Below are 27,996 nucleotides of genomic sequence, written 5' to 3'. Positions count from 1 at the left end.
ATGAAATCTGTCAATTTTTTTTTATTTTTTTTAAATTCACCAATGCTTTAGTTACAATACATCCATGAACAATGACTTTCTACCTGCTATTACTAGTTTGTGGCAGGTATTGTGGGAAGGGAATTTTCTCATTCAAAAAAAGACCTTTATAGTGGAGATGTCAATATTTTTGGAGAGTTTTCCAGGAAAGACTGTAAATTTTAACTGCAAATCTGCTAGATGTTTATGTAAACTTCAGAATAGAGACTTTGCTACATTGAAATGTGGGCACTCTTGTGTTGGTCCTTATTTGACTTAAATGAATTAGGAGTCACTTTTGCAGCTTAGTTTCAATAAATGGTAATTCTGTACTATGTTTACAAGATTAATTTAATGATTTTATTTCTTTAATTAAATATCTGACTCCATGGCCCTGTTTCCACCTGGTATTAAGATGCGTTTTGGTCGATCGGATCACAAGTGAACTAAGCTAAATACAGGTGTAAATGGGGTGTAAAAATGTTTTGAGCTTGTCCACTTTTGACCAAATCCAAAAGTAGTCGAAAACGCATTAGACCGGATTGCCGAATGTGGTCGAATGTGTTTGAACAGCCGCAAAAGACCTCCTACTCCCTGCCTACTGACCTAATGTGTAAACATTATGGGAAGTGTGCTAGCCAGACGGGATTTAAACTTTGTCGGCTGAAGACCCAAGTTTGGTTTGAAGACAAAAAAAAAAAAAAAAAAATGTACCAAGCACAATGTTCTCTCACCATTCCTGATTTCTTCACAGCATTCGGCGTGGTATTACGGCTATTAGAGCAGAAACAAAAGCTGATGCTCTCCGAGTGTTTTTCCATCGTCTCCGTGTGTGTTCATATGTAAATTGCTTGAGCTTATTTTGCCTATTAGATTGAAAGATCTGGAAAAAAACCCATACATTTACTCGCCCATAGACAGTCCCCTTGATGGTCCCCAGGACAGAAGTGGTTGAAAGTGGACAAAAAAGACAGATATGGAAACTGGTATGTGTCTCCCTCATCCACTTGTGATCCAATCGATCAAAACACATCTTAATACCAGGTGGAAACAGGGCTTCTGACTATCCTCATATAGACCAGATGACCTACTGTATATCAGACCCCAAACATGCTGATCATCAATCCAAAAAAAAAAAAAAAAAAAAAGACACTTTCTCAGACAAAAGAGTTCAGACCAGACAAGAATGAAATCTCTGTACAAAACCATGTTTTTATTTAGTTGTTTTTGGATTTATTTTTTATGACATACAACACAAGACCTGCAGAGTAAACAAAAAAGAAATAGAAAAAAAAAAAGAAGAAAAATCAACAGGAAAAATGAAAAAGATGTAATTTGATACAAGCTAGAAAGCAGTTCAAAAATATGTATAATAAAACAAAATAAATAAAAGGCTGGTCTTTTTTTATCCCTTGTAGTTAGAGGATATAGTTTGAATACAGCTTAATATGATGTACAAAATATCACACAGTGATAAATTGCTATTAAAAAATAAAAACACATAACAAAAAGTCCTTTTTACCTTGGCTGTGGACTGAAACATTTTCTTTTTTTTCTTCTTAAATTTCCATACAATTTTCAGTTTTTAGGCTTTTACACAATCACAAGCAATTCTTAAGCCTAGCAAAAAAGGTACTACTGTCATCTTACACCTTATTACTAGTAATCATAATGATAATATGTCTAGTAAAGAAAAGCATATATGTGAGAAAATGGGAAACTTACAGTTTGCATCGGCAGCTTGTCAAACATATAAACAATTTCTGTTTCTTTCCATTTTTTTATTTTTTTACACAGATTCGTCCTCTCTCGGTAAGGAATGTGTTTTGTCATTGTAATTTCAAGACTCGTATTGCATCGAGGGGTGCGGAAAAAGGTGTACAAAAGAGACAGCAGGACTCGTCTAAACACCCATGCAACCGGCAGTCTTTGGAAGAGAACTTAACAATGCAGCAATCCGTCGATGAACCAAACTGTTTGTGTTATTCTACACGTGTAGTGTAGCATAAAGCTAACCGTTAGTGTGTGGTGCGAAGTCTCTAGGAAAAGAGGTAAGCAGCAAAGGATTATGAGATTCCACTGAACGCAAGTCTGTGGTTATGTGACATTCATTGACTGGGCGAACATCCCAAAATGAAACAGTGGTCTCGTCATTATACAAAGGACACAAGACATAACCTTGTCCATTAATAAAATCACTCCAAGAGGTTTTCTACACTTGCCAACTCACAAATCAAGACCGCTTTTTGCCAAAGACCAAGCCCCCAACTAGGAAACCTCATTTTCTGGGTTGGATGGATGGAGTGATTCTAGACGGAGGCTGTCTGGTTAAGGACTGACATGGCTCCATTATGCTAAAACGCTCTTTATGGCCCATCAGTCTTTCTGTCGCTTCTGACTTGCCTTCTAGCCAATTGTCTACGACCACGGAAAACCAGTAAAGGACAAAAATAAACCCTGCAAAACGGAAACTGGCCAATACATGATGTGACCTTCGATCTCCAGAGCCCAAGACCAGGCTCCCTCCAATGAAGAAACCTAAAGATCAGATTCTTCATCTCACCTTGGTGCCCCCCTCAAGTTTCAGAGTTGCATTTTGATTCCTTGCTTAGCCAACAAAAAGCAAGACGCCCCACTTTTATTTCCATTAAAAGAGCCAATGAGAGTGTTGCTCTGGGCTATTTTACCATGAAAGACCTCCTATCTTGGCTTAACTAAGGGCACAAGACCCATCAAGTGGACTTTTTGAAAGCGTCAACCCCTAAGTTCCACCACTGTAATTTTACCTTCTTGGTAAATCAACCGTAAACTGGGGGAACTAGTTTTCTTGTCACTTAAAACGCCTTTTCAAGCTTCACTTTGCTAAAAAAAGAACTTAGGTCAAGATCACAAATGTCCAAAAACTCAAGAATCGACAATACAGCTGTCCTTAAACACTGGAACTTGTAGTTTGTTTCAATTTTTATTGGAAACAATCGTCAACCGAAGATCCTCTAGCGAGTTTATCGTCTTAAAAATACCCTGACAAAGCCTTAAAAGCCACTTCGGCACACCAGATGTATTCTGAAATTCCTGACACACTGGCTGTATTTCTGAAATGCCAAAGAACCGTACATGATGATTCAGAGGAATGGCAGGGGTCAACCGAGATTTGATACTTTACGACCCTCGTCGTGAACAGGTCCCTGATTCAGAGATCTTAGCACCAAGGTTGTGAAACAAGTGTGCTATGTACAGCGCATCCTGCTTATATACAGAAATGAGTTACTCATCCAACTGCAGATCTTCCCAAAAAGTCTTCCGACTGATATCGAACACTACAATAAATACACCACTCAACAGTCACCTGACTATTACGGATAATGCCACCTGATTAGATATGAATGAAGACGGTGATTGCAAAAGGCTTGTGCTGGCACCGTCACAAACGCACACATGCAGATACACGTGTTTGGTTTTAGTTCAAGGTGTACTCGTCATACGAATGAAATGTGTTGAGGAAGTGATTATGAAAGGCTGAAATACTAAGGCTCTTAGCTGTGAGGCTAAAGGTAAAGCTGTGTTGTACTTCGCAGCTGAAATGAAACCAAAAAACTCATCTAAAGCAGTCTTTGGAATGAAATGCATCGATCACCTCACGTTACTAGGCAACAGTTACGAGAGGACATTAATTCACAGATTAGCACTAATGCAATTTACATTGAGAAAATGCACAGGCTTGGGTAATGTCTTGTTTACCAAGAGCCTTCAAATCCTCAACCTAAACCGAGCATGAAATTAAAACCCAGGGTGTGTGTGTTGTGTTAGGGTGTGTGTTTGCGTGGTCCATCCGTCAACAGATTGGACATCCTTCGCAACACGCTGTGCAGATTGTTAGTAGTGTCGTCTAAAACTGAAATCAGGACCAGAGCAGCAAACTCATTAGTATTGAAAGCGATAGAGTTTGTATTACAATGTGAGGCATAAAAAAAATATGATGGGTTATTGAGTTGTGTGCCTTTTACACAGGCAGTGATGTGTAGAACATTGTTCCCCTCGTTTGAGTGAGTGTGTGTGTGTGTGTGTGTGTGTGTGCGTGCGGATATTCGGCGTTTCACTCTTTTGGCCCAGTAGTGAGGGTGGCTCCCCTGAGAAGAGATAAAAGCAAAAAATTAGCTCATGGCAGCAGGTTTCATGAGAACACATGTTCCCATGCACACACGACAAGAAACAAGGTGCTGCAAATGATTTTAGCCTTTTTGATAACTTGCGGCAAACATATATAACTGAATTAGACCATAAGGCCATGTTTCCACCAAAGCATTTTTAGGCGCCAGCGCTATTCTGAAAACTGCTTGCTGCGGGCGCTATATGTGCTGATATAGAATGTCCACGGAACTGTTACTAATATCTGATTTCGTAAATAGTTTGTTTCTGTATATAAAAATGTTGACGCAATGTAACGCACTTGCTCTGGCACTAGTTTTGGGTTAAGAGATGTGCTTTTTGTTGTTTGTTATCGTTGTACAAGCAGAATGTGACGGTTGGTCGGTGTGTATTTGCCCCGCCCCTCCTCCACTGTGATTGGACGGCTGGGTAAAAATAGACAGTTACTGATTACAAAAAAAATTTAATAATGCAATCCATTACATTACACATTTAAGGTAATGTAATCTGACTACTTTTTGACTACTTTTAGATTATTTTTGACTAAACTCATTTATCACATTGATTTGAATAGGATAATCTTGTACCACATTGACGTCATAATGCTCTGATGAGCACTGTATTTTACTCAAAGTTGAACATTCTGCAACTGGTAAAAAACGCACAATGCTCAGTGTTAGAGCTGCACGATTAATCGTAAAAAGATCGCGATCTCGATTCAAGCAGTAAATCATACCGGAACGTTCAAATCTGTGTTCGTGCTGCCAGAGCCAGAGAGAGCCGTTTTGAATCACACATTAGTTATTTCTATGTTACAAATATTCACATTATCACAGTAGTACTGAGTTATAAGTTAAGTTAGTATTTAAACACCGACGTCTACGATAGCGATCAAAATAGAGCAAACTACCTTTTCATACTCATACTCATACTCTTCGTTGGTATCGCTCACTGCCATTATAAAGCTTGGATATGTCAGGACATTTATTAAAATATCTCTGATTGTGTTCATTAGATAGAAGAAAGTCATATACACCTAAAATTTCTTGAGGATGAGTAAAGCTTGGGCTAATTTTCATTTTAAAGTGAACTAATCCTTTAATGGGTTGTTCTTTTAATTAATCATTCAAAGAGACTTGCGATCAAAAGTGAGTGCTTCGAATCATTCAAATGAGGAATCCTTCACTAAATGAACTGCATGTGATCATTACTTTCAGAGATGTCTACTTCAGGTTTTTGGAACTTAAATCCACATAGTGGTTATTCACAGGTTATTAACAACATTTTTAATTATTTACTGATAAATGTGTATCATTCCATTGTGAAAAAGAAGTACACTTTAATATACTTTTAAAAAAAGGAAATAATATACACTTAAATGTGCGGTATGTAACATTGACAGCTAGTGGTTGAAATTGGTACTGCAGTCTAAATTCAAAATATTGAAGAGTTGTTTAGTATGTACTACCTTTAAATGTAATACTGAATAACACTACAGACAAAATTAGAATTAATGATTTAATACTGATCAAAATAAGTGTACTTCTTTAAAGCAAGTGTACTTCATTATTAAAGCTTTAATAATGATTAAAAATTGTATTTAAAATGTTTTAAAACAATGTCACATTACGAAGAACGCTTTTTATAAGTGTACTTAAGTGTGTTTCCTAAGCACACTTAAGTGGCCTTTTATTTAATTAATATATTCTCTGCAACTAAAGGTTTTTAACAAAATATACTTTGAAGATTTAAAGTACACTACAGGTGGGCATTCAATACAATTAAGCACACTTCCTTTTTAACAAGGGATTGCGATGTTGTTGTTTTTTTAACCACGTTTCCATAAAAATATATCAATGTTTAACTATCAAATAAAATGTTTGAAAATATATCATGATATACATTTTTGCTTATACTGGAAAAAAAACCTTCTAACTTCTAATCCAGTTTTAATGTGTGTGAATGTGTATTTACCAGTGAGAAAATCAAACAAAGATCTTGGCGAGCGCGTCGGCCCCAGCGCTGGCGATGAAGGGCTGCGAGGGGTGGAAGGCCACGTCATGAATGGCCTCATCGTGTTTTTTCCTGTGTGCTGTGATCTCCTGCACACACGTGCGATTGTCCAGCATCCACAAGCGCACCGAGCAGTCATGACCTGAGAAAAACAAAACAAAAGATACAGATTGTTGGCACCTTTCACATTTGCGTGAGAATGGTCTGTTGACGTGGATGTGTTCGGGAGGCTTCAGATGGCTTGTTGTTTTGTTCGCTGATGTCACACACTGCATGTTCGTGTAAATTTACTTACTGCCGGAGATGAGGTAAGTGCCTTTAGGGTCTGTGGTAAGACAGGTTACAGCATCCAGGTGAGCCACCATGGAATGGATCACTTTCCCTGTAGCCACAGCGAGAGGAAGTAGGAAAACGATTAGGTCATGTAGGACATTTTTGATATATTGTTTCTGAGTGGTCTGATATTCCAAGTTCTGGCTCAACCAATGGAATAAGATTGTGTTTCTAACTTCATCCTTTTTAAAAGGGATAGTTCACCCAAAAATTCTGCCTTTATTTACTCATTCTCAAGTTGTTCCAAACCTGTAAAAATGTCTTTGTTCTGCTGTACACAAAGGAGATATTTGGAAGAATGTTTGTAACCAAGCAGATCTCGGCCCCCATTGACTACCATGGTAGGGGAAAAAAAAAAAAAAAATACTATGGTAGTCAATGGGGGGCGAGATCTGCTTGGTTACAAACATTCTTCCAAAATGTCTTCCTTTGTGTACAGCAGAACAGAGACATTTTTACAGGTTTGGAACAACCTGAGGATGAGTAAATAAAGACAGAAGTTTTTTTTTTTGGGTGAACTATCCCTTTAAGACAATTTCCATTGCTGACACGTATCCACAAAAAATCAATAAAAGCGTCCTAATGTGCCTGAAAATAAAGCCACAGGTACCGCACCACTGGGTTCACGTTCCAGATGTCTTTTCTTCACGGGCTAATCTTTCACACCAAGAATGTTATTCACTTCTCTTCAAGTGCTCTTGCTATATAAACTGCTGTTTAAAGGTTGGTGTCTGGCATCGATACGATTGAGGATTTTTTATAACGAAGGTTATTTTTTAACTGCTTTGTGAGGTCTATTGTGACTGCACTATAGGAGAGTCAAATAGCTTTGCTGGTGTATTTACAGTTCCCACAGTGCACAGCTGGAAAATATGCAGTGAGTGTTATTATGGGCATCAACATTGCTACAAGCTCTCGACATACACACACACACACACACACACACACACACACACACACACACACACACACCTGTCTTGTTGTCCAGGTAGCGGATGGTACGATTCTCGTGGGCTGTAATGGAAATCGGTTGGGAAGGATGGCTGACCACGCGGTTAATAAGCTCGCTGCCTGCAGGGGACGATAAAGAAAAACACAATATTTTATTACTGTGCAACATTAAATTGCATTCATAACCCATTTTACTTCTGTAACGTGATGCGTGGAAATATGATTTTCAACGTAGGTCAAGAATTTGATCATCCATTGTGATATACTGCCTGTTCATATATATATAATAAATCTATTTTAATTAATAATAAATTATAATGAATAAATTAGTTATATGAATAATTATATAAGGAGTTGTATTCATTTACATGACCTTTTCCAAAATGGCAGTTTTCATTTAATATAAATTAAAATGTTTTACAAAAATATTACATAATATAACAATATACAGTGATACTAACATTAACACTACATTAGTTTGAACTAACAATGCTTCAAAAGCATTTATTAATCTTAGTTTATGTTAATTTCAACATGTACCTATACATTATTAAAATCTAAATCTATTAATATTATTTAATGGACCTGAGCTAGTTTTAATTTTATTAAAAAAATAAAAATAAAAGTATTGCTTATTGTTAGTTAATGCATCAGAGTAAACTAATGGAACCTTTTTGTACAGTGTTACTCAATACAAAATAAATAAATGCATTATAACATAATATATAATAATCATTTATGAGAATTATTCTATGTATATTTAATAGAATTACATAATGTTTATATTCTCTTTTATTTAATAGAATTTATTTATTTATTTGCAAAATGTAAAAAAGTATTTTTTTTTTTTTTTATTAATTTACATGACCTTTTCTAAAACATACATATATATATTTATTAGGGATGCACCGATATGATTTTTTGGGGCCGATACCGATTTTAACAAACAATTATCGGCTGATACCGATACCGATATTTGTCACTTCCTCTCTTATTTGAAATTTTGTCATCAAAATAGATAACATTTTGATCATGTTTTAAATAAGCAAAGTTCAAAAACACCTGCATTAAAATATACTAGCAGGTTTATTGCTGCATCATCAAATAATTTTTTTAATGAACATGGATTGGATCCATTTAACATTCAGCAGGCCTACATAAAGACAACAGAACAAAGATACATATGAAATAATAAGTGCTTTTTAGGTAGGTTTAACAGTTTTCAGGTAAAGTAAACAAATGTAAAAAAGCACTGCATATTCTTCACTGTATAAATTAAATACATATTAATCCTTTATTGTAACAGACTTTATTGTGATTAATCTTCTCATTTGTTTTTGTATACATTTTAATATTTTTTGTAAGTTTAAATATGCATGAGATCTGCACTCTCCCCTTTACTAAGGCAGGACTCTTATTTTGACGGGTGTTCTAGTCTACGCACTGACAAGGAGAGCACGCAGTTCTTCAGAGATATTTTGCAGATTTAAAGTTTGTCCGTTTATTAAGCAACCCCCGAAAAGGCATAAGATCTGTATGTATTTGTTAACGGTTAGTTGTAATAAGTGTTTTGAGTAATTCGAGTAATGGACAGAGAGAGAGAGTTTAATGTGTACTTCTTGTGCTCTGTAATGTTTAGCTTTTGTGGTGATTTGTTTGGAGTGAAAACTTTTTCCTGCCACAGCCGATATGCCGATAAATATCGGTGGCCGATATATCGGTGCATCCCTAATACATATATATATATATATATATATATAATAAAAACATTTCACTGGTAAGCACAGATTGTTAACACTAGTGACATTTTGCTAGATGTCAGTTCCTGTATGATGGGGCTTACCATCCTTAGTCTGGGTCTCCAGGACCATGATGCTTTGCTCTGTGTTGAGGTCATAAAGCAGAGTCTCGCCCCCATCGAAAGACACAACAACCTGGGATGGGTCAGTGTTTACAAAGGCAACCGAGGTGGGAGTGCCGTGTTCTGAAAGACAGAGAGGGAATGAGTGAGAGGGACATACAGGAAAGAAAACCCATCCAAACACACAAGGTCTCCTCCTCACCTTTCTCCTTGTTGAAAACAGACACACACGGTGAGGAATTATGGGGGTCCCAAATCCGCACGGTCCCATCTGCTGAGCAGGAGGCCAAACGCTTCAGGCTGGAGGAGTAAGCCAATCCCCACACTGCGTCTTCATGCCCTGACAACACGCTGCTCTCCACACCTGGATCTGAATGCATTTACACACAACATTTCTGTCTAGCTCTGTCCAATGTGTCTGCAAATTCATTTGTAGTCAGTGCCCTCTAGTGGACTGTAATATAAACGCAACTGTTTTTGAGTGACATTGTGTAACTAGCAAGTGCATTATTAGGTAGACTTGCCATAGTTGTCGTAAGGATCCACATTAAGGTCTGGAATCTTCCAGCCTCGCACGGTGCCATCCAGACCGCCGCTGTAGCATGATTCTCCCTCCTCCCCCATAGCCAGAGAAAGAACAGCACCACTAAAAATCACACACACACACACACACACACACACACACACAAAAAGACAACAAAAAAGTACTATGGTAAAGTGATCAGATTGTAATACCATGGTCCTCTGATATATACAGTGGTGCTGATTGATTTCCATACATTTACATTTTCATTGTAATCTAAGGTACTTCAAAGACCACAAAACAATGGTAACGCCATTAAATACAACGTTAGTAAAATAAGCAAAACCTAATGAACAGCATTTGATGACAGCACAGGCTACAGCCCACAAGGTTTTAAAACAGAGCTTCAGACTCATAATTTAGCCTTAAAGGGATAGATCACCCAAAAATGAAAATGATGACAGTATTTTAATTTTTGGCTGAACTATCCCTTTAAGCACTTGGCAGAATATGTTAGTCTCATTTTCAGGTGGACGTACCCTAGATCACAGTCCAATTATAAACCTGTCCCACTCACCTGTGTGCTCTGAATGTATAAATGGGCTCAACGTCCAGCGCTGCATTTCTGTGAAAGCGAAAAATGAGAGGCTTCCATTTTAGCACACAGCGCTAAAAGAACCATTTATGGATCAATATTTCTAAATATACTTCTAGAGACACCCACACTAACACAATTATAGTGACATACTCAACATAAGAGGGCAGTGAAATAAGGATGTTTTTTTTGCGTGGTGCATCTTGTTTTGATACAGGGTCAGGATGTGGTTCTTACTTTTTGGAGTGCATTGCCTTGTTGAGGTTCCACAGCTTGAGTGTTCCATCCTCAGAGGCAGACAGCAGCACGGCCTGGCTGGGGTGAAAGGTCAACGCTCGGATGGCGTCGAAGTGGCTTCGTAGTGTGAAGCGAGGGTTCCACGTTTTCTTGAACTCTTCTCGACTTTCCTGCAACTAAAATGAGACGTGAAAATAAATGAGTAATTCATACACACAACAGAAAACTAACACACTGCCAATTTCACAGTAAATACTTCTTTTTTTTTTTTTTCTTTTTTTTTTTAAGTTTGTGAAACAGTGCAAGCCAACACTAAACATTTTAAAGGGTACTACTACTATACCAAAAGTAGTATATGTTGGTATACCTTTAAAAAAAAAAAAAAAAAAAAAAAACACTAATTTGGGAAGGAGATTACTTATAACACTAACATCAATGGTGAGGTCATTGTCGTTGGCAACAGTAAGGTCAGCCAGCTCTCCGAGGTTCATATCTCCTCCTCCAACTGCATCCAGTATGAAGACATCAGATGAGAAGCCGAGAGCGCCCCCTTGAGCACAGACACATACACAACAATTAACATGCTGAAATTGGAATATAAAAAAAATATATACTTAGCCTATTAGAATTTCGCCAGTATTAAAATGTTGTCTCTAGACACTAAAACGTGTCATTTTTATTTAAAAAAAATGGTGACAGAGTTATAAAGTCCAAATCATTAACACAAGCATTTCTGGTTTAATTCTTTTGAAACGTCCATTTCAATGACTAGTTTGAAAAAAAGAAAGAAAAAGAAATGCAAATAAATATTACTAATTACTAATTACTGTCATACTGATAAAATTAAAATGAGTAAATGATGTCACTGAGATTAATATAATATAATATAATATAATATAATATAATATAATATAATATGTGACACTGGACCCCAAAACCAGTCATAAGGGTCAATTTTCTGAAATTGAGATTTACACATCATCTGAAAGCTGAATAAATAAGTTTCCATTGATGTATGGTTTGTTGGGACAATATTTGGTCGAGATACAACTATTTGAAAATCTGGAATCTGAGGGTGCAAAAAAAAAAAAATCAAAATACTGAGAAAATCGCCTTTAAAGTTGTCCAAATGAAGTCCTTAGCAATGCATATCCACTCACAAAAATAAATTTTTGATATATTTACAGTAGGAAATATATCTTCAAGGAACATGATCTTTACTTAATATCCTAATGAATGGCATAAAAGAAAAATCGATAATTTGGACCCATACAATGTATTCTTTGATATTGCTACATTGCGACTTTCAACTGGTTTTGTGGTCCAGGGTCACATATAATATATTATAATATAATATAATATAATATAATATATAATATAATATAATATAATATAATATAATATAATATAATATAATATAATAATATATGTGGAAAAATGCCTCAATTTTTAAACCATATTTTTACTTCATGAATTCAATATTTTAAATTTTTTGGCAACAATGATTGTCTGTTTAAATAATGATTACATAGATTAAATAAATAAAAAAATATTTACAACATACAACTGAGCAATATGTATCCTATATGCATTTGACATTTTAAATATAATATAATATAATATAATATAATCTTTATTTAAATTCATGTATCAAATATTTTTAATCTTAGCAACAATGAATGTTTGGAAAAAATTAATGAATAAATTAATGGTTTTATTGATTGAATATTTACTCTTTTAATCAGAGAAAATAGTTGAAAATATTAAGCTTTTATTATCATAGGTGATCAGTTTGGGATTCAGAGAGCCGAATGGCTGTTCTTACCTTCACTGGAGCGCGCCTGGCCTGGGATAGTAGGAGGTGGAGTGGGTTTGGGGGGAAAATCTGACATAATGCCTTGCAACTTGTTCCGGCGGTTTTCTGAACCTGGGCAGAGGAAGTAAGAGGAGTAAACAAACCAGCAGACAGAGCAGAAAAAACTACTATCAACTGCTGCCAGTCATTCATCCTGTGGTATGATGACATGTTTGGAATAGGTAAAGGGAATATCAAGAGGAACAAACAAGCGTGCAGCGACGTGAAGACAAAATGGTGGCCCTGTCAACAGATTTTATCAACAGGAAGTTACGAACAAAAGCAAATTAAAAGAAAACAATGAGCGGTCACAGCGTGACGATAAAGGGAAACCCTCACATCCACTGTCAAAAAAACAATGCAGGAATGACGAGTTGTCTAGTAGTCTAAAACATTTTGAACATATGGGCCTCCATACCCAATTCACGGCCATCTCCAGATATGCGAGCTTCTCCTGCACCTTCCCCTTCCTCTCCTGAGCCCAAGAAATCAAACTCGCCCAGGGCGTCCTCGGAATCATCTTCATCATCCTCGTCCTCAGGGTCAAGATCTGTGGTCATGGGTTCTCCGCCCATCTACATGCATACAGACAACACGCTATGAGCAACAAAACAGGATCTGTGCGTGTGGGCCTTATCTTCATGTAAACACTCTGACCTTGCCCCTGGATTTCTTGTTTTTGCGTCCATCGATGCAGTCTGTAGTCATGCCCTGGAAGTCTTCCTCTTCATCACTGTCATCCTCATCGTCGTCCTCACAGCCACGAAGGAAAGGAATTTTATCCAGGACAGAGCTGCCCATCCGTTCTTTAGAAGTCTCTTTCCCAGCACGCCTGTAAGAAAGAAGTTTCTGTACTATTACCACTGAAAAAATTAATCACATGCGTTAATGTGCTCATTTTAACAGTACTAATATATATATATATATATATATATATATATATATATATATATATATATATATATATATATATATATATATATATATATATATATATATATGTATGTATATGTGATACGGTTATTTTCAACCTTCATTGATGTAAAAATGCATGTTGTTCTAACCGTTTGATCTGCTCTTCTATCTGGCGCACTAGTAGTGATTCTCCTCCTCCACGAGGTTCTGGTTCTGCGGGCGGTTCACTGGGAGGAGGCCCGTTCGCCTCTGGGCTGTTGCGACCCAACAGGGAACGAACACGTTTGGAGCGCATGTCCAAGATGGTGTCGGAGTATCCCACCTCCTCCAGGTACCTGCTCATGAACACACGGAAACACCACACGCACAGTGTCAGCACAACATTTTGAAAAATACATTTGACAATTAATGCAAAGAAAAATACACTGACTTGCGCAATAACTGCCGGCCCTCCTTCCAAGGCATCTGATTGGTTGGCTCAGAGTCTGAATCTGCAGGCCCATTGGGTACTGTGAGAAACAGAATGATGTCACTAAACAAGAAAACATAACCAACAGCATACAATATTTATTCTCATAAATCTGGGTATGATTAACATGTTTTGGAAAATATGAATCGGACTACATGTTTCATAGCGTGTGTATGTGTTTGATATAGGTTCTTTCTAGGCTGTTACTTGGTTCAGCTTCTGTCTCTGGCTTCTTCTCTCCGGGGCTCTGATCAGTGCCACTTTTCAGCTTCTGATGTTTGGCCCTGGGATCAAAATGATGAGAATATAAATGATTAACTCATGGAAACATCCTCAAATCTCACAATGACAGTGTAGCATCTTCTCACAAACAATTAAACATAAAAAAAAAAACAATAACAAAAAAAAAAGGAACAAAAAAAACAAACAAACAATAAAACATAAAACAAAACAAAAACAGAACCAAAAAAAAAAAAAAAAAAACACAAAACAAGAACACAATAAAATGCAACAACAATGAAATGAAACAAAAAACTGAACAAAAACACAAAACAGAACCAAAAAAAACATAAAACAGAACAAACCAAAAACACAATAAAACATTACAAAAAAAATGAAAACAAACACAGAATGAAAAAAATACAAGACAAACACAATAGAAGATAAAAGACAGAACAAAACCAAAAAACAGACCAAAAAAAAAAAACACAATAACAAAAAAGAACGCACGAACACAATAAAACAAAACAACAAAACAAAAATAAAACTGAACAAAAACTAACATAAAAAGAACTAAACAAAAGAACAAAAAGAACTAAACAAGAACAAAGAGCCAAAAAAAAAACAACACAACAGAACATAAGAAAGAAAGAAAAAAAAAAAACAGAACAAAACAAAATCCAAAACAAGAACAAAACAAAAACACAACAGAGCATAACCTAATAAAAAACTAAACAAAAACAAAGAGCCAAAAAAAAACAAAAACAGAACAGTGGTTTCACATTTCACATTATACTGCAAGCTGAAGAAGCTCATCTCCGTGTGTGTGTGTGTGTGTGTGTGTGTTTGTTTTCATGATTTATGAGGACACAAATTTGTATAATGACATGGGTATTACACTGGTATTACGACGTAAACATGTTTTATGAGGACATTTCATGAGTCTTCGTATTTAAAATAGCTTTAAAAACATACTAAACAATGTTTTATTAAAAATGTAAAAATGCAGAATGTTTTCTGTGATGGGTAGGTTTAGGGGTTTGTACAGTATAAAAACCATTACACCTATGGAATGTCCTCACTAAGATAGCAAAACAAACCTCTCTGTGTGTGTCTGTGTGTGGGGTGGGGTGGGGGGTGCTCACCTCTCCTGTTTCAGAGCGTATTCCAGCATCTTGATTCGCCGCACCAGATCCTGCTTCATGTTCTCCTGACCTTTCCTCTCACCCTGCAGAAACGCCACCTGAGCCTGAGACAGCACAGGAAGACAGACAGACACAGAGAGAAAGACAAAGATATAAATATGGTACAGATTCAAACCAGATACATCTGAGAGAAAATGAAAGGTTATATGCTGAAGCTCCGTGATGGTGCCACCACCAATGACATTCTGAGGGCAACGGTTAACTAAAGGCCTGCATTTCCACAAGCTTTATTTTAGACTGCTGTTGACCGAGCACCGACCAGAGTCATGAAAGTCAAATATGTTGACAGAAAAGAGACTATAAAGGAGGAGAAACCAAAAACCATTCATTTTCCAGACAGCTGTGGTTTAGAAAAGAGAGAAAACAGAGATGAATAAATAAAAATGGGCCTCAACTGCCCCCTAGAGTTCACCGTAAAACCCACATCAATTAGAGATGTCAAGTTGAAGTTACCAACAAAGTCAGCTGTGTTCAGGCCAGAGAATTATTATTTATTTATTTTTTAAATGGAGCATCGTTCTTTGGCTTTGACTTATATCATTACCGATTATACTGTAAATCATTTTTGCATGCGTCTCTATTACAAATGACAAAACGTGCTGCTTTAAGGACCACTGAATCTATGCTTGCAGGTAAATAAATCTATAATTTATCATTTGTGTTGGTCAGCAGCACAGGTTTGCAGAGTCATATTCTTGTTTTCACAGAAAGCAGTCACACACCCCCACACCATCAGTGTACCTCACACAACAGAACTGTATAGGCGTTGGACTCCACCACATACAAAATTACATAATAATAATACCTTTACAGTGATAGTTCACCCAAAAACGAAAAATCTGTCATTAATTACTCACCCTCATGTCGTTCTACACCCGTAGATTTCATTCATCTTCGGAACACAATGATCTTTTTAATGAAATATAAGAGCTTTCTGTACCTCCACTGACAGCCTACACAACTACCACTTTCAAGCCCCAGAAAGGTAGTAAAGACATGATTAAAGTAATCCATGTGACTCCAGTGGTTTAACCTCAGTTTTATGAAGTCAAGCGAGATTTGTTTGCGCAACAAAACATAATTTACCAATTTATTTACAAAATATTAATCTCCAACTTTTATGATGTCTTTACTACCTTTCTGACGCCGAGTCAACACACAGAGACGGTGCGCGAGCGGTGAGCCTTGCGTCTTCACTAAACTTTGTCAGTTGTATGTGTTTTAAGGCTTGCCAGTTTGGACATTCAAGCGATTTAGACGATCGGATGTGTATTTTTATATCGAGCTACGCGTGCTCGCGCAGCTGCATTGTGGCACAAACACTCATACAAACCGTAGCTGCACAAAACGTGAAGATCGCGCGCACAGAGGAGCAGAAACTAGTTGTCAGCGCTGTCCTGTGATTTAAAAACTCAAAAGTTATAGCATATATTTTTCTACTTTTGAAGTAACTATTTACAAACCACAGCTTCACAATTAATAGAGAGACGGTATGATTAATTAACACGCAATCACTCTCATTACGTACTGGTAGGCTACTATGCTAATTTATCTTTATCTGATCTACAGCGAGCAGAAATCTGTAAAAATGTTACGAACCATAAAAGTAACTGCTGAAAGTGAGCTATGTCAGATCACTCTTTCAATAGGAAAAAAATATCCCACCTTTAATAGTTAAGCATATTTTCAGAACAAACCTTGTAAGTGAACTGAAAACAAAAAACAAAAACAGAAACAAAATACAAAATAATCGTTCATTAATCGTAATCGAGGTAAAATGTTCAATTAATCGAGGTTTTAATTTTAGGTCATAATCGTCCAGCCCCATATTATGAATACCACTAATACAATTATTAAAATTAATACATGAATTATTTACAATAATGATATTTATATTATTTATAGATTAACAACTATAATTAATAATATATATTCACCACTGGGGGGCGTGACTTTGGCAGTTTGATACGTATATCTTCAGTAGCTTTCTGGGCATCTGAAAGTGTTAATTATCTTGCTGTCAATGCAGGCCTCACTGAGCCATCGGATTTTATTAAACATATATTAATTTGTGTTCTGAAGATGAACAAAGGTCTTACGGGTGTGGAACGACATGAGGGTGGGTAATTAATGACAGAATTTTCATTTTTGGGTGAACAAATCCTTTAATGTAAAAAATTCTAAATAAATCTGTTGATTTAAAAAAAAAAAAAAAATAGTAATTATTTATTATTATTACCACCACCACTAACCATAATAAAATGACAACATAAACTATGATAATTATTTACATTAACAACATAATACTTTACACCATTTATAGATCTAAGATCAATAAATACAGAAACAATATACATAGCTATTATTGTTGTGTTAAAATTAATTTTTAAATGTAAAAAATTATAAATAAATCTGAATATGTTGATTTAAATAAAAAATGCTATAATAATAGCTTTTTATTATATAATGACTACCACCACTATATATTATTTATTTATAACAAAACTTCATTTATAACAGTATTTATATTGCGAGAAATCTGTTTAGCAAGCCTAAGCAAGCCTAAGCAAGCCTATCTTGACTTGTGTTTAAGCTGAATGTGAGGAACTACAAAATGCTTTACTCCTAAAATCATGAAGAGGTGAGTTTTTGTCCCAAACAAGGACAATTTCAGCCTGTTCTCTATTAGAGCTTTTTTTAATATCATTATGTAGGCCGTGTCAAGCCATATATAACATTTGTTCAAAATCACTCCCTGTCTCCAAGGCTGACTTGCAGGAAAAGTAAAGCATGACAAGTTGGCACAGGTCTTCATGGAGACCGACTCGACTGCGGTTGCCATGGTGTGGGCAGGAAACCTGTTATGGCAGGTCTTTGGAGCACTTTGACATTTTCACAAAGGCAAGTAACTGCCCATGTTTTCGGCCTTTGAAACTGGGATACTTGTTACTGTGCATCTGACATCATTGTCAATCAAGGAAATACTTTGGGAATTACACATCACAACCTATCAAAATATAATTATTCTCAGCACTAGCAGAAACGGAAAAAATCATACATACGAATGCTTAGAATAGTTACACAGCAAAATCTAATACTTCTATTTGAACAGAGACACTTCCAACTTAAAAAAAAAAAAAAAAAAAAAAAAAAAAACAATGTTTTTGGTCACTGACTGTTTAGGAAGAGGCCATTACTACCACACAGACACATTTATGTGGTAAACCGTCCCTCTTGTGACTTCCTGTGGGTGGGAACAGGTCAAGGGCACATACAAACTCTCTCTCTCCCCACATTAGCACCCCTTTGAGACTCACTCCAACAAATAGAGCAGCAGACATTTTCTGGGACGAGTCTTTTAAGAGTATACGAACCCATTTGAACTCGTTTATTCAAGTGTTTTTATACCACTTCTGTTCAGTTATCTTGGCGAAACTTTGGCCTTCAGCCTTTGGTGAAGCTTATATGCAAAAAAGGTTGTATTGACAATACAATGTTATATTGACATTAAGGGAGTTGACAGAGGTGAAGATACCTGCTGTCTGACCTATGCGTCTGTCGTGTAAAGAATCACATCACGAATATTTTGTTGACTGTACGTGGCAAAGATCAGAGTTAGACATTAAAACTACATGCAAGAGTCGTGATTGTGACAACCATATTGCTTGATAAATACTTATTGACTAAATAAGGTTAATTATAAAATGGACAGCTCTAGTACTGGATGCTGATGGGTTAATAATGCTGATAGGGTAATGCTTGTTTTCCTGCTATCGGGGTTGGACAAAATGTGAACACCCGTTATTATAGGGGTTATTATCATTTGTGAAGGCTACAGTGAAAAAACAAACATTGTGATGATCTTTTATTTATCTTTTTGTTGTCTATATTGTCTAGTTTGTGCAGTATAAGTGGTTTTCAGCAGTTTAGTACAAGCTGTGTGTGAAATGGGCGACTTTTTAGATGTACAAAAAGGAAAATCATCCATGCCCATTTACCAAGAGTATCTGTAACCATACCCACCCAATTGTTGTGTGTTTTAAGAACAACAGTCTTAATGATTATGACTGTGTACACATAAAATGGCAAGAGTTTATCAGCGAAGAAGAATAGAGGGCAAAAACCAAAAGTGAATAATAGGGTCTGTCAAACACTAAGAAGGATTGTGTCCAAACAACACAGAACAACTGCAGCAAAGTGACAGCAAACCTCAATATTCACCCTGAAGTCCACAAAAACTGACTACAGAAGCCATCAATGAAAGAGACACCACTGCTAAAATGTGAAGTTATGATCATAAAAGCTGGACAGTTAGAGCACCAAGATGAACTTGATCATCTGCCCTGCTCAGCTTAATCACCTGACTTGAATATTATTGAACTACTGTGGGCAGATTTGGAGAGAAGAGTCAGAAGCAGATTCCCTCCTTCTCTGGAGCAACTGGCAAGATGTTCTGATAGAAGACATTCAACTGGAGACTATTCAAAAGTTGTATTAATCTATTTTAAAGAGATAGTCATATACACAGGATGGCTTGAGGGTGAGTAAATCATGGGATAATTTTCATTTTTGGGTGAACTATCTTCTTTCAGATGAACACAATCGGACATATATTTAAAAATATCCTGGCTCTCCAAAGCATTATAGTGATAGTGAAGGGAGGGCCAGATTTTGAAGCCCAAAAACACATCCAGCCATCATAAAAAATAATCCATATGGGTTCCAGGGGGTTAATAAAGGCCTTCGGAAACAAAGCGATGGATTTTTGTATAAAAATATCCATATTTAAAACTTTATAAGGTAAAATAACTAGCTTCTGGCAGACGGCCGTAAGCATTGATTTGCGGCAGAAGAGTTGACCTCTAACCCAACGCACGACGAAATGACGAACATGGGAGCACAGAGAATCAAGCAAATTAGAAGAAATTTTAAAGAGAAATGTTGGAGGATTTCGATATAAGAGGAGCTTGAGTTTGTTTCCCAGCCCTGTTTGTTTAAACCGCGAGACGTGTCTAAACTTATACTACTCCTACTTCATACATTGTGTCAGAGGGTTACTCATTTGGCGCAAATCGACTTGTGCAGTATGCGTACGGTCTTCTGGCAGAAGCTAGTTATTTTACTTTAATGGATATTTTTCTTACAAAAACCCATCGCTTCACTTCAGAAGGCCTTTATTAACCCCCTGGAGCCATATGGATTATATTTATGATGGATGGATGAACTTATTTTTGGCTTCAAAACACGCCCCCCCGTTCACTACCATTATAATGCTTGGAAGAGCCAGGATATTTTTAAATATATCTCTGATTGTGTTTGTCTGAAAGATGAAAGTCATATACACCTAGGATGTCTTGAGGGTGAGTAAATCATGGGATAATTTTCATTTTTGGGTGAACTATCCCTTTAATAAGGTTGGAAGTTGTATTAAAGGCAAATTTTGGTAAAGCACAATGTGCTCTGATTGGTCAACTAGATCAGTGTGTTGTAATCGGCCAACTGCTTCGAACATGTTTCAGAAATGTCAAGCCCCTTACCATAACTGAGTTTTAAAACACTATAGCTCAACCAGGCCTCGCCCCCTTTATTTTGTGTATGCCTTAGGCGGAAATATTGTGACGTGTTCGTCCCTGGAAGAAAACTCAAGACTACAATCGAGATGTTTCAGGGAGTTCAGAAACAGTGCGTACTGATATAGAGAAAACTCACTTTGGAGTGACTTTGTGCTTTGTAAGTTTGCAGAACTTTTCATGCTCAAACAGCAACATTACTCTAAAGAAAGCTGAAAACGTAAAAAAAAAAAAGCATAATACGTCCTCTTTAATATTACTACTTAGGATTAATTTATTTTTATTTCAGTATTTGCTTTAGTACAACATTAGTTTTTATTAAATTTCAGTTAGTAATTTTAGTGCTTTCTAATTTTCGCTTCGTTTAAAACTTTATATTTTACCGTTTTAGTTAATGATACCCCTGCTTCAGAGGACGCCATACCTGAATGATCCTGTCATGAAGGAAACACAATAGCACAGGTGTCCCACATAAAAACATCAAGGAACATGACGCCCCACAGCAGGGCAAACCAGCTACGGTCACACACTACAACTGTCCCTCACCACACTTTTTATAGGCCAAGTCAAAAACAATGTGTGCGTGACATGGAAAACCTAGCAGTTGGTCCCTGAAGCCTGTGCACATTTCCACGGGCATGTCCAGAAGAGGTCTGGCAGAAGAACACACACAAGTCATCCATGACAGCCACAAGGCCTGTCCTATTATAGCACACACTGGCAACTCCTTATGTAATCTACTACAGGCACTGTTTGAATGGGGTCACTTAATCGCAAAGCTTTTTCTCAAGCCAAGATCTGCTGCAAACTAGGCCAGGGGAGTCCAGACTCAAGAAAAGACAGGTTTAAGCAAATTTTATTGGAAGCAAATCCCTAATCCTTACGTTCTCCTCTCTAATATGTTCTTGATGCGAGTGCAAGCTTTTCTAATAGATTGTATGTTTCCAGGTTTCACATAAAATAACTAGAGCAATACACCTTTCACATATTGTAATGTAATACATGTAAGTAACAGCACTAAATGACGAAATTGCTCTGACATCTTCTGTGCTGGACACACAGATCGGCTCTCTTGGGACTGAAAAAAGCACTTGCTTTAATTCTCCAGCGGGACTGCATTACGTCATGTCTTGGACAGAAGCTGCACAATTTACAAAAGAAGTAGCAGTCAATGGGTCATGTGACTCAATGTCAATTAATAGAGCATTTATTTGGAATTTAAATTTCAAATAAATGTCAGACGGAGTTCCAAAACTGCCTTTATTCTATTATCTTGCCCTTAATGCCATGGATGAGAAAGATCTAAGACAATAACAGAAAATCATCTCAATAGTGCGAAGGACAGGATATTACGTGTATTGTACAGCATAAGCACCACTATACTTAGGCTAAATCTACAAGTAAATACAAATGAGTTTGTCATTTGATTTGATTCTGATTAAACATATTGTGGTGTACAAGAAATATAATTTGTGCAATCATGATGGACTATGGGGTGCACTTCAATAAATAATCAGTAAAATTGAGACGATTCTTTTTGGAGAATCAAAAACATACAACTAATGAAGCCTGAATTCTGAACAAATGACTTGTTTGAACCGGTTCTTTTAGTGAATATAATTAAAGGGATAGTTCACCCATGCCGGAAGTGATCGCTTGCACTCATTGACATATACACGCGAGAGATCACTTCCGTCATCAGAGCGCGTATTCAGACCTCACCAACCGGATGCTCAAGGCAGTTGGACATAGTGGTGTATTAGAGGTAAAAAATGATATAAATACCGTTCGGTTTCTCACACAAACCGATTGTTTCGTGTTTTAGGACATCAATGTGTCGTCACGAGCTGCAGGGTTTAATTTGGATTTGTCTGTGTATGTTTTTTTGACTCTTATAGATGGAGTTCCCATTGACATGCATTATACGACTGACAGACCGCAACGGTTGGAGTTAAAAATCATCATTTGTGTTCTACTGAAGAAACAAAGTCACCTACATCTTGGATGCCCTGGGGGTAAGCAGATAAACATCAAATTTTCTTTTTTGGGTGAACTATCCCTTTAATAACGCAACCAGTGTAGTCCGATTTCAGAATGAACGACTCTTAGGAGCCACTTCTTTTTGGTAAATCAGAAAAATACAAACTTACAACACTACCATTGTACTATTCCTGAAATGACTTGAATCCAACTAATTATTTTGCAACCATTGTAGTCCAATTCCTGAACAAATAGGTGTGTTCATCTTGAAATAGGCTATGTGTTCAGGAATCAGACTGGTTGCAAAATAATTAGTAGCATAAAAGTAGCAATTTTTTATTTTTTTTATTTTTGTCGAATCGAATAGCTTGTTTAAGCCCATTTTTTTAGTGAATCAAAATGATCCTTTTAAAAACATGTACCAGTCAGTCGAAGTGGGTAGTGAATTAACCTGACTCACTTACTGAACTGCAATGTATTCCTTTTGTCATGTTCGACTAGAAACAACCGTCTACAGCGCGAGTAAATCAGTCACATATGCGACCAAATATCACGAGAGGCGACTAAGAAATGTCTTTAATTAGACAAAGGCTAGTAAATTGTACGACTGAAGTCACTTGTAATTGAGTTAGAGGCAAAAAATAAGTTTAGCGCAGATATAATTTCATGGTCTGCTGAGCTTTACGCACCGATACTTGGCTGAGAGCGCCCTCTGTCCCTTTCTCTCAAGTCTCACCTCACTTCTGGAGGTCGCATTTGTTGGCCGCATACGTCATTGAGGCGGCTTTATTTAAAGTAAACTCACCACTACATTACAAAGTCTTAAAGAAATTACAACAACTTATGCTTCACTAGGAACAACGGTCAATTTTATAATGGCTACTTTTCTGAAATAAGATGTATGCCGCCGACAAATGCGACCTCCAAAGGACGCAGCTTTCGAAATGAGACACAGCTACTGTGAGAGAAACAGAAAGCACATGCAGGGCTCGTTGACAAAACGGTCACTCTCCCGATCAGACCAGTGCTGCGTCGTCATGAAAGTTTATCATTGAACACGGCACGTTTTTAAGTCTTGTCATTTTTAAACATTCAAGTGTAATAAGACACGAAAGATGACTTGAGCATGCCGTGTGAGAAGTTTCATGTGCGCAAACTGTACATCTGAAGCATAGGCTACTGAATTGAGCTCTCTTTTAAGTCTTCTTGCACTTAAACAATTTCACACAAAAATTATGTCAAAATGCCCGTCTTGGCGAGGATCCTAGTAAAGATAGAACTATGTGTTAAAGGGGACCTATAATGCCCCTTTTACAAGATGTAATATAAGTGTCTGGTGTCCCCAGAATGTGTCTGCGAATTTTCAGCTCAAAATACCCCACATTTATAATAGCTTGTCAAATTTGCCCCTATGTGGGTGTGAGCAAAAACACAGTTTTTGTGTGTGTCCCTTTAAATGCAAATGAGCTGCTGCTCCCGGCCCCCTTTCCAAAAGAGGGCGGAGCTTTAACAGCTCACGCTTCGGTTGCTCAACAACAAAGCTGGAGAATCTCACGCAGCCAAAATGACGATTGTTCAGCCTTACATTGTTCAAACCGGAGTCGGACACTGATGGAGAGACTCAGGAAGAAGTTACAACTTTTAGAACGCATCTGGATGTTTCTGAATGGTTAGTGGATACATTTATGTAGTTGTTGAACTCATCTACTAGCATGTACCGTCATGTTAATCTTTTGTGCAAATCCAGCACTGAATTGACCCTCGTTTGTGAAGCAGTCTGGCGTAAAATGACTGCATGGTAACAACACTCTACTACAACAACTCTTCCTCTTCTCTAAAGCAGCCCAACATGGCCTCGCCCCCCTTTGTTGAAAGTTGTCGGGGACAGGGTTTTGTCAATTTTAGGGTTAGTGATGTCACTAACCCAGGAAGAAGCTCGTTGTAGTCCCTACCAGCCGTTTGTTGTAGTCCTTAAACAGCGATTTCTGTATAAGAAAATATCTCCCTTTGCATTGTAAATTTTTAAGCGACTTAACTTTGCAGATGTTGTTTATGCTCTAACAGCAACATTACACACTAACTAAAGTTAAAAAAGTGAAATCTTAATCAACCACCCCTTTAAGTGAACGTAAACAGTCGAGAAATAACTCATGTGTACAGTATCAGTATATTGGATCCTCTTAAAGTGACAGCAGCCTAATATTCTAATTCACTCAATGCTCTTGACTGAATAATTTTTGTAACTTTAATAAGGATTCATTTATATTTAATTTATACAGTGAAGACTATGCATTGTTATTTTACATTTGATTACTTTATTCAATTTCTGTATATAATCTACCTAATCTGTAACTACTGTTAGATCTACCTGAAAAGCACTATTTCATTTGCATCTTTGTTCTGTTGTTTATTTGTGCTATTACTTGTAGTAGATTATTTGTTCTTTTTTTTATTACAGACTGTTTACTTGACTTTCATAGTGTTTGAAATATATACTTTATACTTATATTGTATATTATATGTATGTAGATTTTATATTTTCATTTGCATTGTTCTTGCATTGCATGTAAAAAGTCTGGCGACCAAAATAAAAAATGTACTAGCCAATGGCGACTTGAGTTTCAATGTGTCTGTGGAGGGTTGAGAAATGAACCAGGTAGGCTACTAATTATGTGTTACTGCTTTTTTAGTAAATCTAACTTCTTGCGTGACCAGTCTAGTCCAATTCCCGCACGAATGACTTTTATGAAGCGTTTTTTTTTTTTTTTTAGTGAATCAAAAACATACAACTACACCAGTGTATTTCGTTCGGGTGGGTATTGGATGACTCTTTTGTGCTTGTTCTTTTTAAAGAGTCAAAACACACACTAACGAGTTGGTTTCAGTTCTTGAAATTATTTAACTCACTTACTGAACCGCAAGTTGGTCATGTCCTACTCGAAATTATGCAAAACTGTTAAGGTGTTATGATATCGCGTAAGATTTAAATCAGCATGGTAACTGACTTGGTTGTTCATATGACAACGTGTACTAGATTCGCACTATGTGTTTCAAATTTGTATTATGTAGTATTATATTACATAGTTTTATATTGAACAAATAGTTGCGACCAATTGTTGGATTGCTTTTGAAAAAGCAAACTATCTCATAATCAGGAAACAGACTGCTGACAGCAGTAAATACAATAAGAATAGGGTTTTTACCCTTTCTCAAAAAGTACAAGAAGAACAGCGCTACGGAACTAGAATCGTTTAGATGAATCGGAACCAGAATCGACTCCTATCCTTAGGTGGGTATAGCTATTCAACAAAAGGACAACATTTCTCAGGTAAATCTGCTTCTGTTTCAATAAATAACATCAGAGGAATACATAAACCCAGTGTAATCCCAAAACTACGCCTGATCAACAATAACAGCAGGCGATCGTGACTTCTCCTGCGTCTTATCTGTAAATGTGCTCTTCCTCAAGGAATCCGTCTGCAAGAGACCAAAACAAGCGATTAAAGAAACGCTGTTTTACCCTCAGCTCGTCTCGTTCGGCCTCCCAGCGATATTTCTCGGCTTGAAAGCGGCTCCATTCGTACTGGATGAAATGTAAGATCCCAGGCAACGAGAGGCCCGCTTCCCCGTCCTGCGGATCTCGCTGCTGGGAAGATCCAGCCATCGGCCCGGCCGCGGCGGCGGCTGCTGCGGTGGGAGCGGGACCGAGCACAGCCTTCGGCCCGTTCGGATTGCGCCCAGCTCCGCTTCCTGCAGGGCTCTGATTCGTTCCGCCCGCCACCCCGCCGGATCTTTCCGCCTCCATCAGAGCGTTCGAGCTGTCGCCGGAGCCAGGAGGTGGAAATACAGAAGAATAAGCCACCCCGTTGTTTGAAGTCTCCACCGAAGCCCTCTCCCGTTTTCCTGCCCGATACAGATAGGCGAGTACTCACACACACGGAAAAGTGCCAAATAGTGGTCCACTCCAACCACGGAATGGCTCCAAACGCTCCTCCCTATGGGTCATAAAGCTGGCTTCCGCAAGGGGGCGTTTTGCGGCTCCATAAGATCAAAAGACAATTAAAATCTCGAGAGGTTTTTTGTTTTGTTTTATAGGAGACAAGATATAAAACTGCTACAACGTAAATATAATAAAAATAAAAAACACCTCAAAAATCTATAAAATTGTTAAAAAAAATAAAAAATAAAAAAAAACCGAGTCCAGTCATCACAAAGACTGTGATTGGTCCACCCTGACAAGCGGTGAGAAAAGTAAAAGGTATCACGTGGCAATGTCGCGTCATTACATATTGTATATTTTTAATGTTATCTGTTCTAAATATATTTTATGTTCTATATTTTCAATTGCGATACTTAATATTATAATTTATAATGTATTATTCGAATTTAATTAATCTTTGTTTTTGTCATAAAATCTTATTACAAAATTGCAGAGAAAAATAAAATACAAATTGTAATGAATAAAGTAAAAAATAACCTTGCTTACAGATAACACAAGTTAAAAATAGACAATGAAGCGTTAAATATTTTTTAAACCTATGTTACAGCTAAAGCCCGCCCATTTGAGAACTGAAGTTCTACGTCATTTGTCATTCTACCCGCTCGTTCTCTTTCTATGGGATTGATTGAAGCGACCCAGTAGTGTAGCTTCCTGCCACATTGTGATCTTCTCTCAGGCTTCCTTTGGTCGTTTCCGAATCAGCATGGGGAAGAATTGCGAGAATACCGTGCAGACAATCTGCTGATGAGGAAAATGTTGAATCAACCGTAAAATGTTAGTTTTCACAATCGTGATTACCGCTTTGCATAATGAAGACGTGAATATATGTATGCTTTTAAGATCAGAGGCTACATAGATTTACATGAATCGATGATTGTAAGCTTGTTTAGGTTTAATTTTGGATGCATGTTCTATATACATAGGTCTCAAGTGATCAAATGAGAGTTTTTCAAATACATGAATGTAGGTTATCTAGATTGCATCTCTAATTGGGACAGCAGATTTGAGCGTATTTCTAGGTCATCTTTGTTTGCTAGACTTAGTAATGATGACTAATAGGCATTTTGTAATACAAACTTGATCTGGATTTTTCAAACAATAACTAT

General features: G+C 37.0%; 2 protein-coding genes across 4 annotated transcripts in view; one reads left to right on the top strand and one right to left on the bottom strand.

The window, feature by feature from the left end:
* Window positions 1-1,210: 1,210 nt before the first annotated feature.
* On the bottom strand, window positions 1,211-26,874 carry strn4 (striatin, calmodulin binding protein 4). The gene is made up of 18 exons (XM_051863574.1): window positions 26,411-26,874; window positions 15,281-15,384; window positions 14,124-14,200; window positions 13,878-13,956; window positions 13,597-13,782; window positions 13,190-13,364; window positions 12,951-13,107; window positions 12,503-12,604; window positions 11,109-11,227; window positions 10,678-10,853; window positions 10,423-10,470; window positions 9,847-9,968; window positions 9,525-9,692; window positions 9,305-9,445; window positions 7,483-7,581; window positions 6,473-6,559; window positions 6,139-6,319; window positions 1,211-4,145 (listed from the first exon to the last, which is right to left on the bottom strand). The coding sequence occupies exons 1-17, from the start codon at window positions 26,693-26,695 to the stop codon at window positions 6,150-6,152; spliced, it is 2,295 nt and encodes a 764-aa protein (XP_051719534.1). The 5' UTR covers window positions 26,696-26,874; the 3' UTR covers window positions 1,211-4,145; window positions 6,139-6,149.
* fkrp (fukutin related protein) overlaps window positions 25,548-27,996 on the top strand; it is a 7,852-nt gene continuing 5,403 nt past the window's right edge. Inside the window, exon 1 of one of the 3 annotated variants that reach the window (XM_051863578.1) lies at window positions 25,548-26,179. The gene's annotated coding sequence lies outside the window, so the exon portion shown is untranslated. Of the gene's footprint in view, window positions 26,219-27,488; window positions 27,665-27,996 lie in introns of those variants that run through there. The other 2 variants (XM_051863577.1, XM_051863576.1) reach the window with 2 other exon arrangements.

Source organism: Ctenopharyngodon idella, chromosome 15, assembly GCF_019924925.1.
Source record: "Ctenopharyngodon idella isolate HZGC_01 chromosome 15, HZGC01, whole genome shotgun sequence".
In the NCBI taxonomy this organism is placed as follows: domain Eukaryota; kingdom Metazoa; phylum Chordata; class Actinopteri; order Cypriniformes; family Xenocyprididae; genus Ctenopharyngodon; species Ctenopharyngodon idella.
This window is presented reverse-complemented; position numbering and strand designations above follow the sequence as displayed.

Excerpts from the sequence above, each read along its gene's own strand:
- strn4 (XM_051863574.1), bottom strand. The coding sequence starts at position 26,695 with ATGGAGGCGGAAAGATCCGGCGGGGTGGCGGGCGGAACGAATCAGAGC. Across the intron at positions 13,957-14,123 it reads AGAGACAGAAGCTGAACCAA|TACCCAATGGGCCTGCAGAT; the intron begins GTAACAGCCTAG and ends TGTTTCTCACAG. Across the intron at positions 13,365-13,596 it reads ATAGAAGAGCAGATCAAACG|GCGTGCTGGGAAAGAGACTT; the intron begins GTTAGAACAACA and ends TCTTTCTTACAG.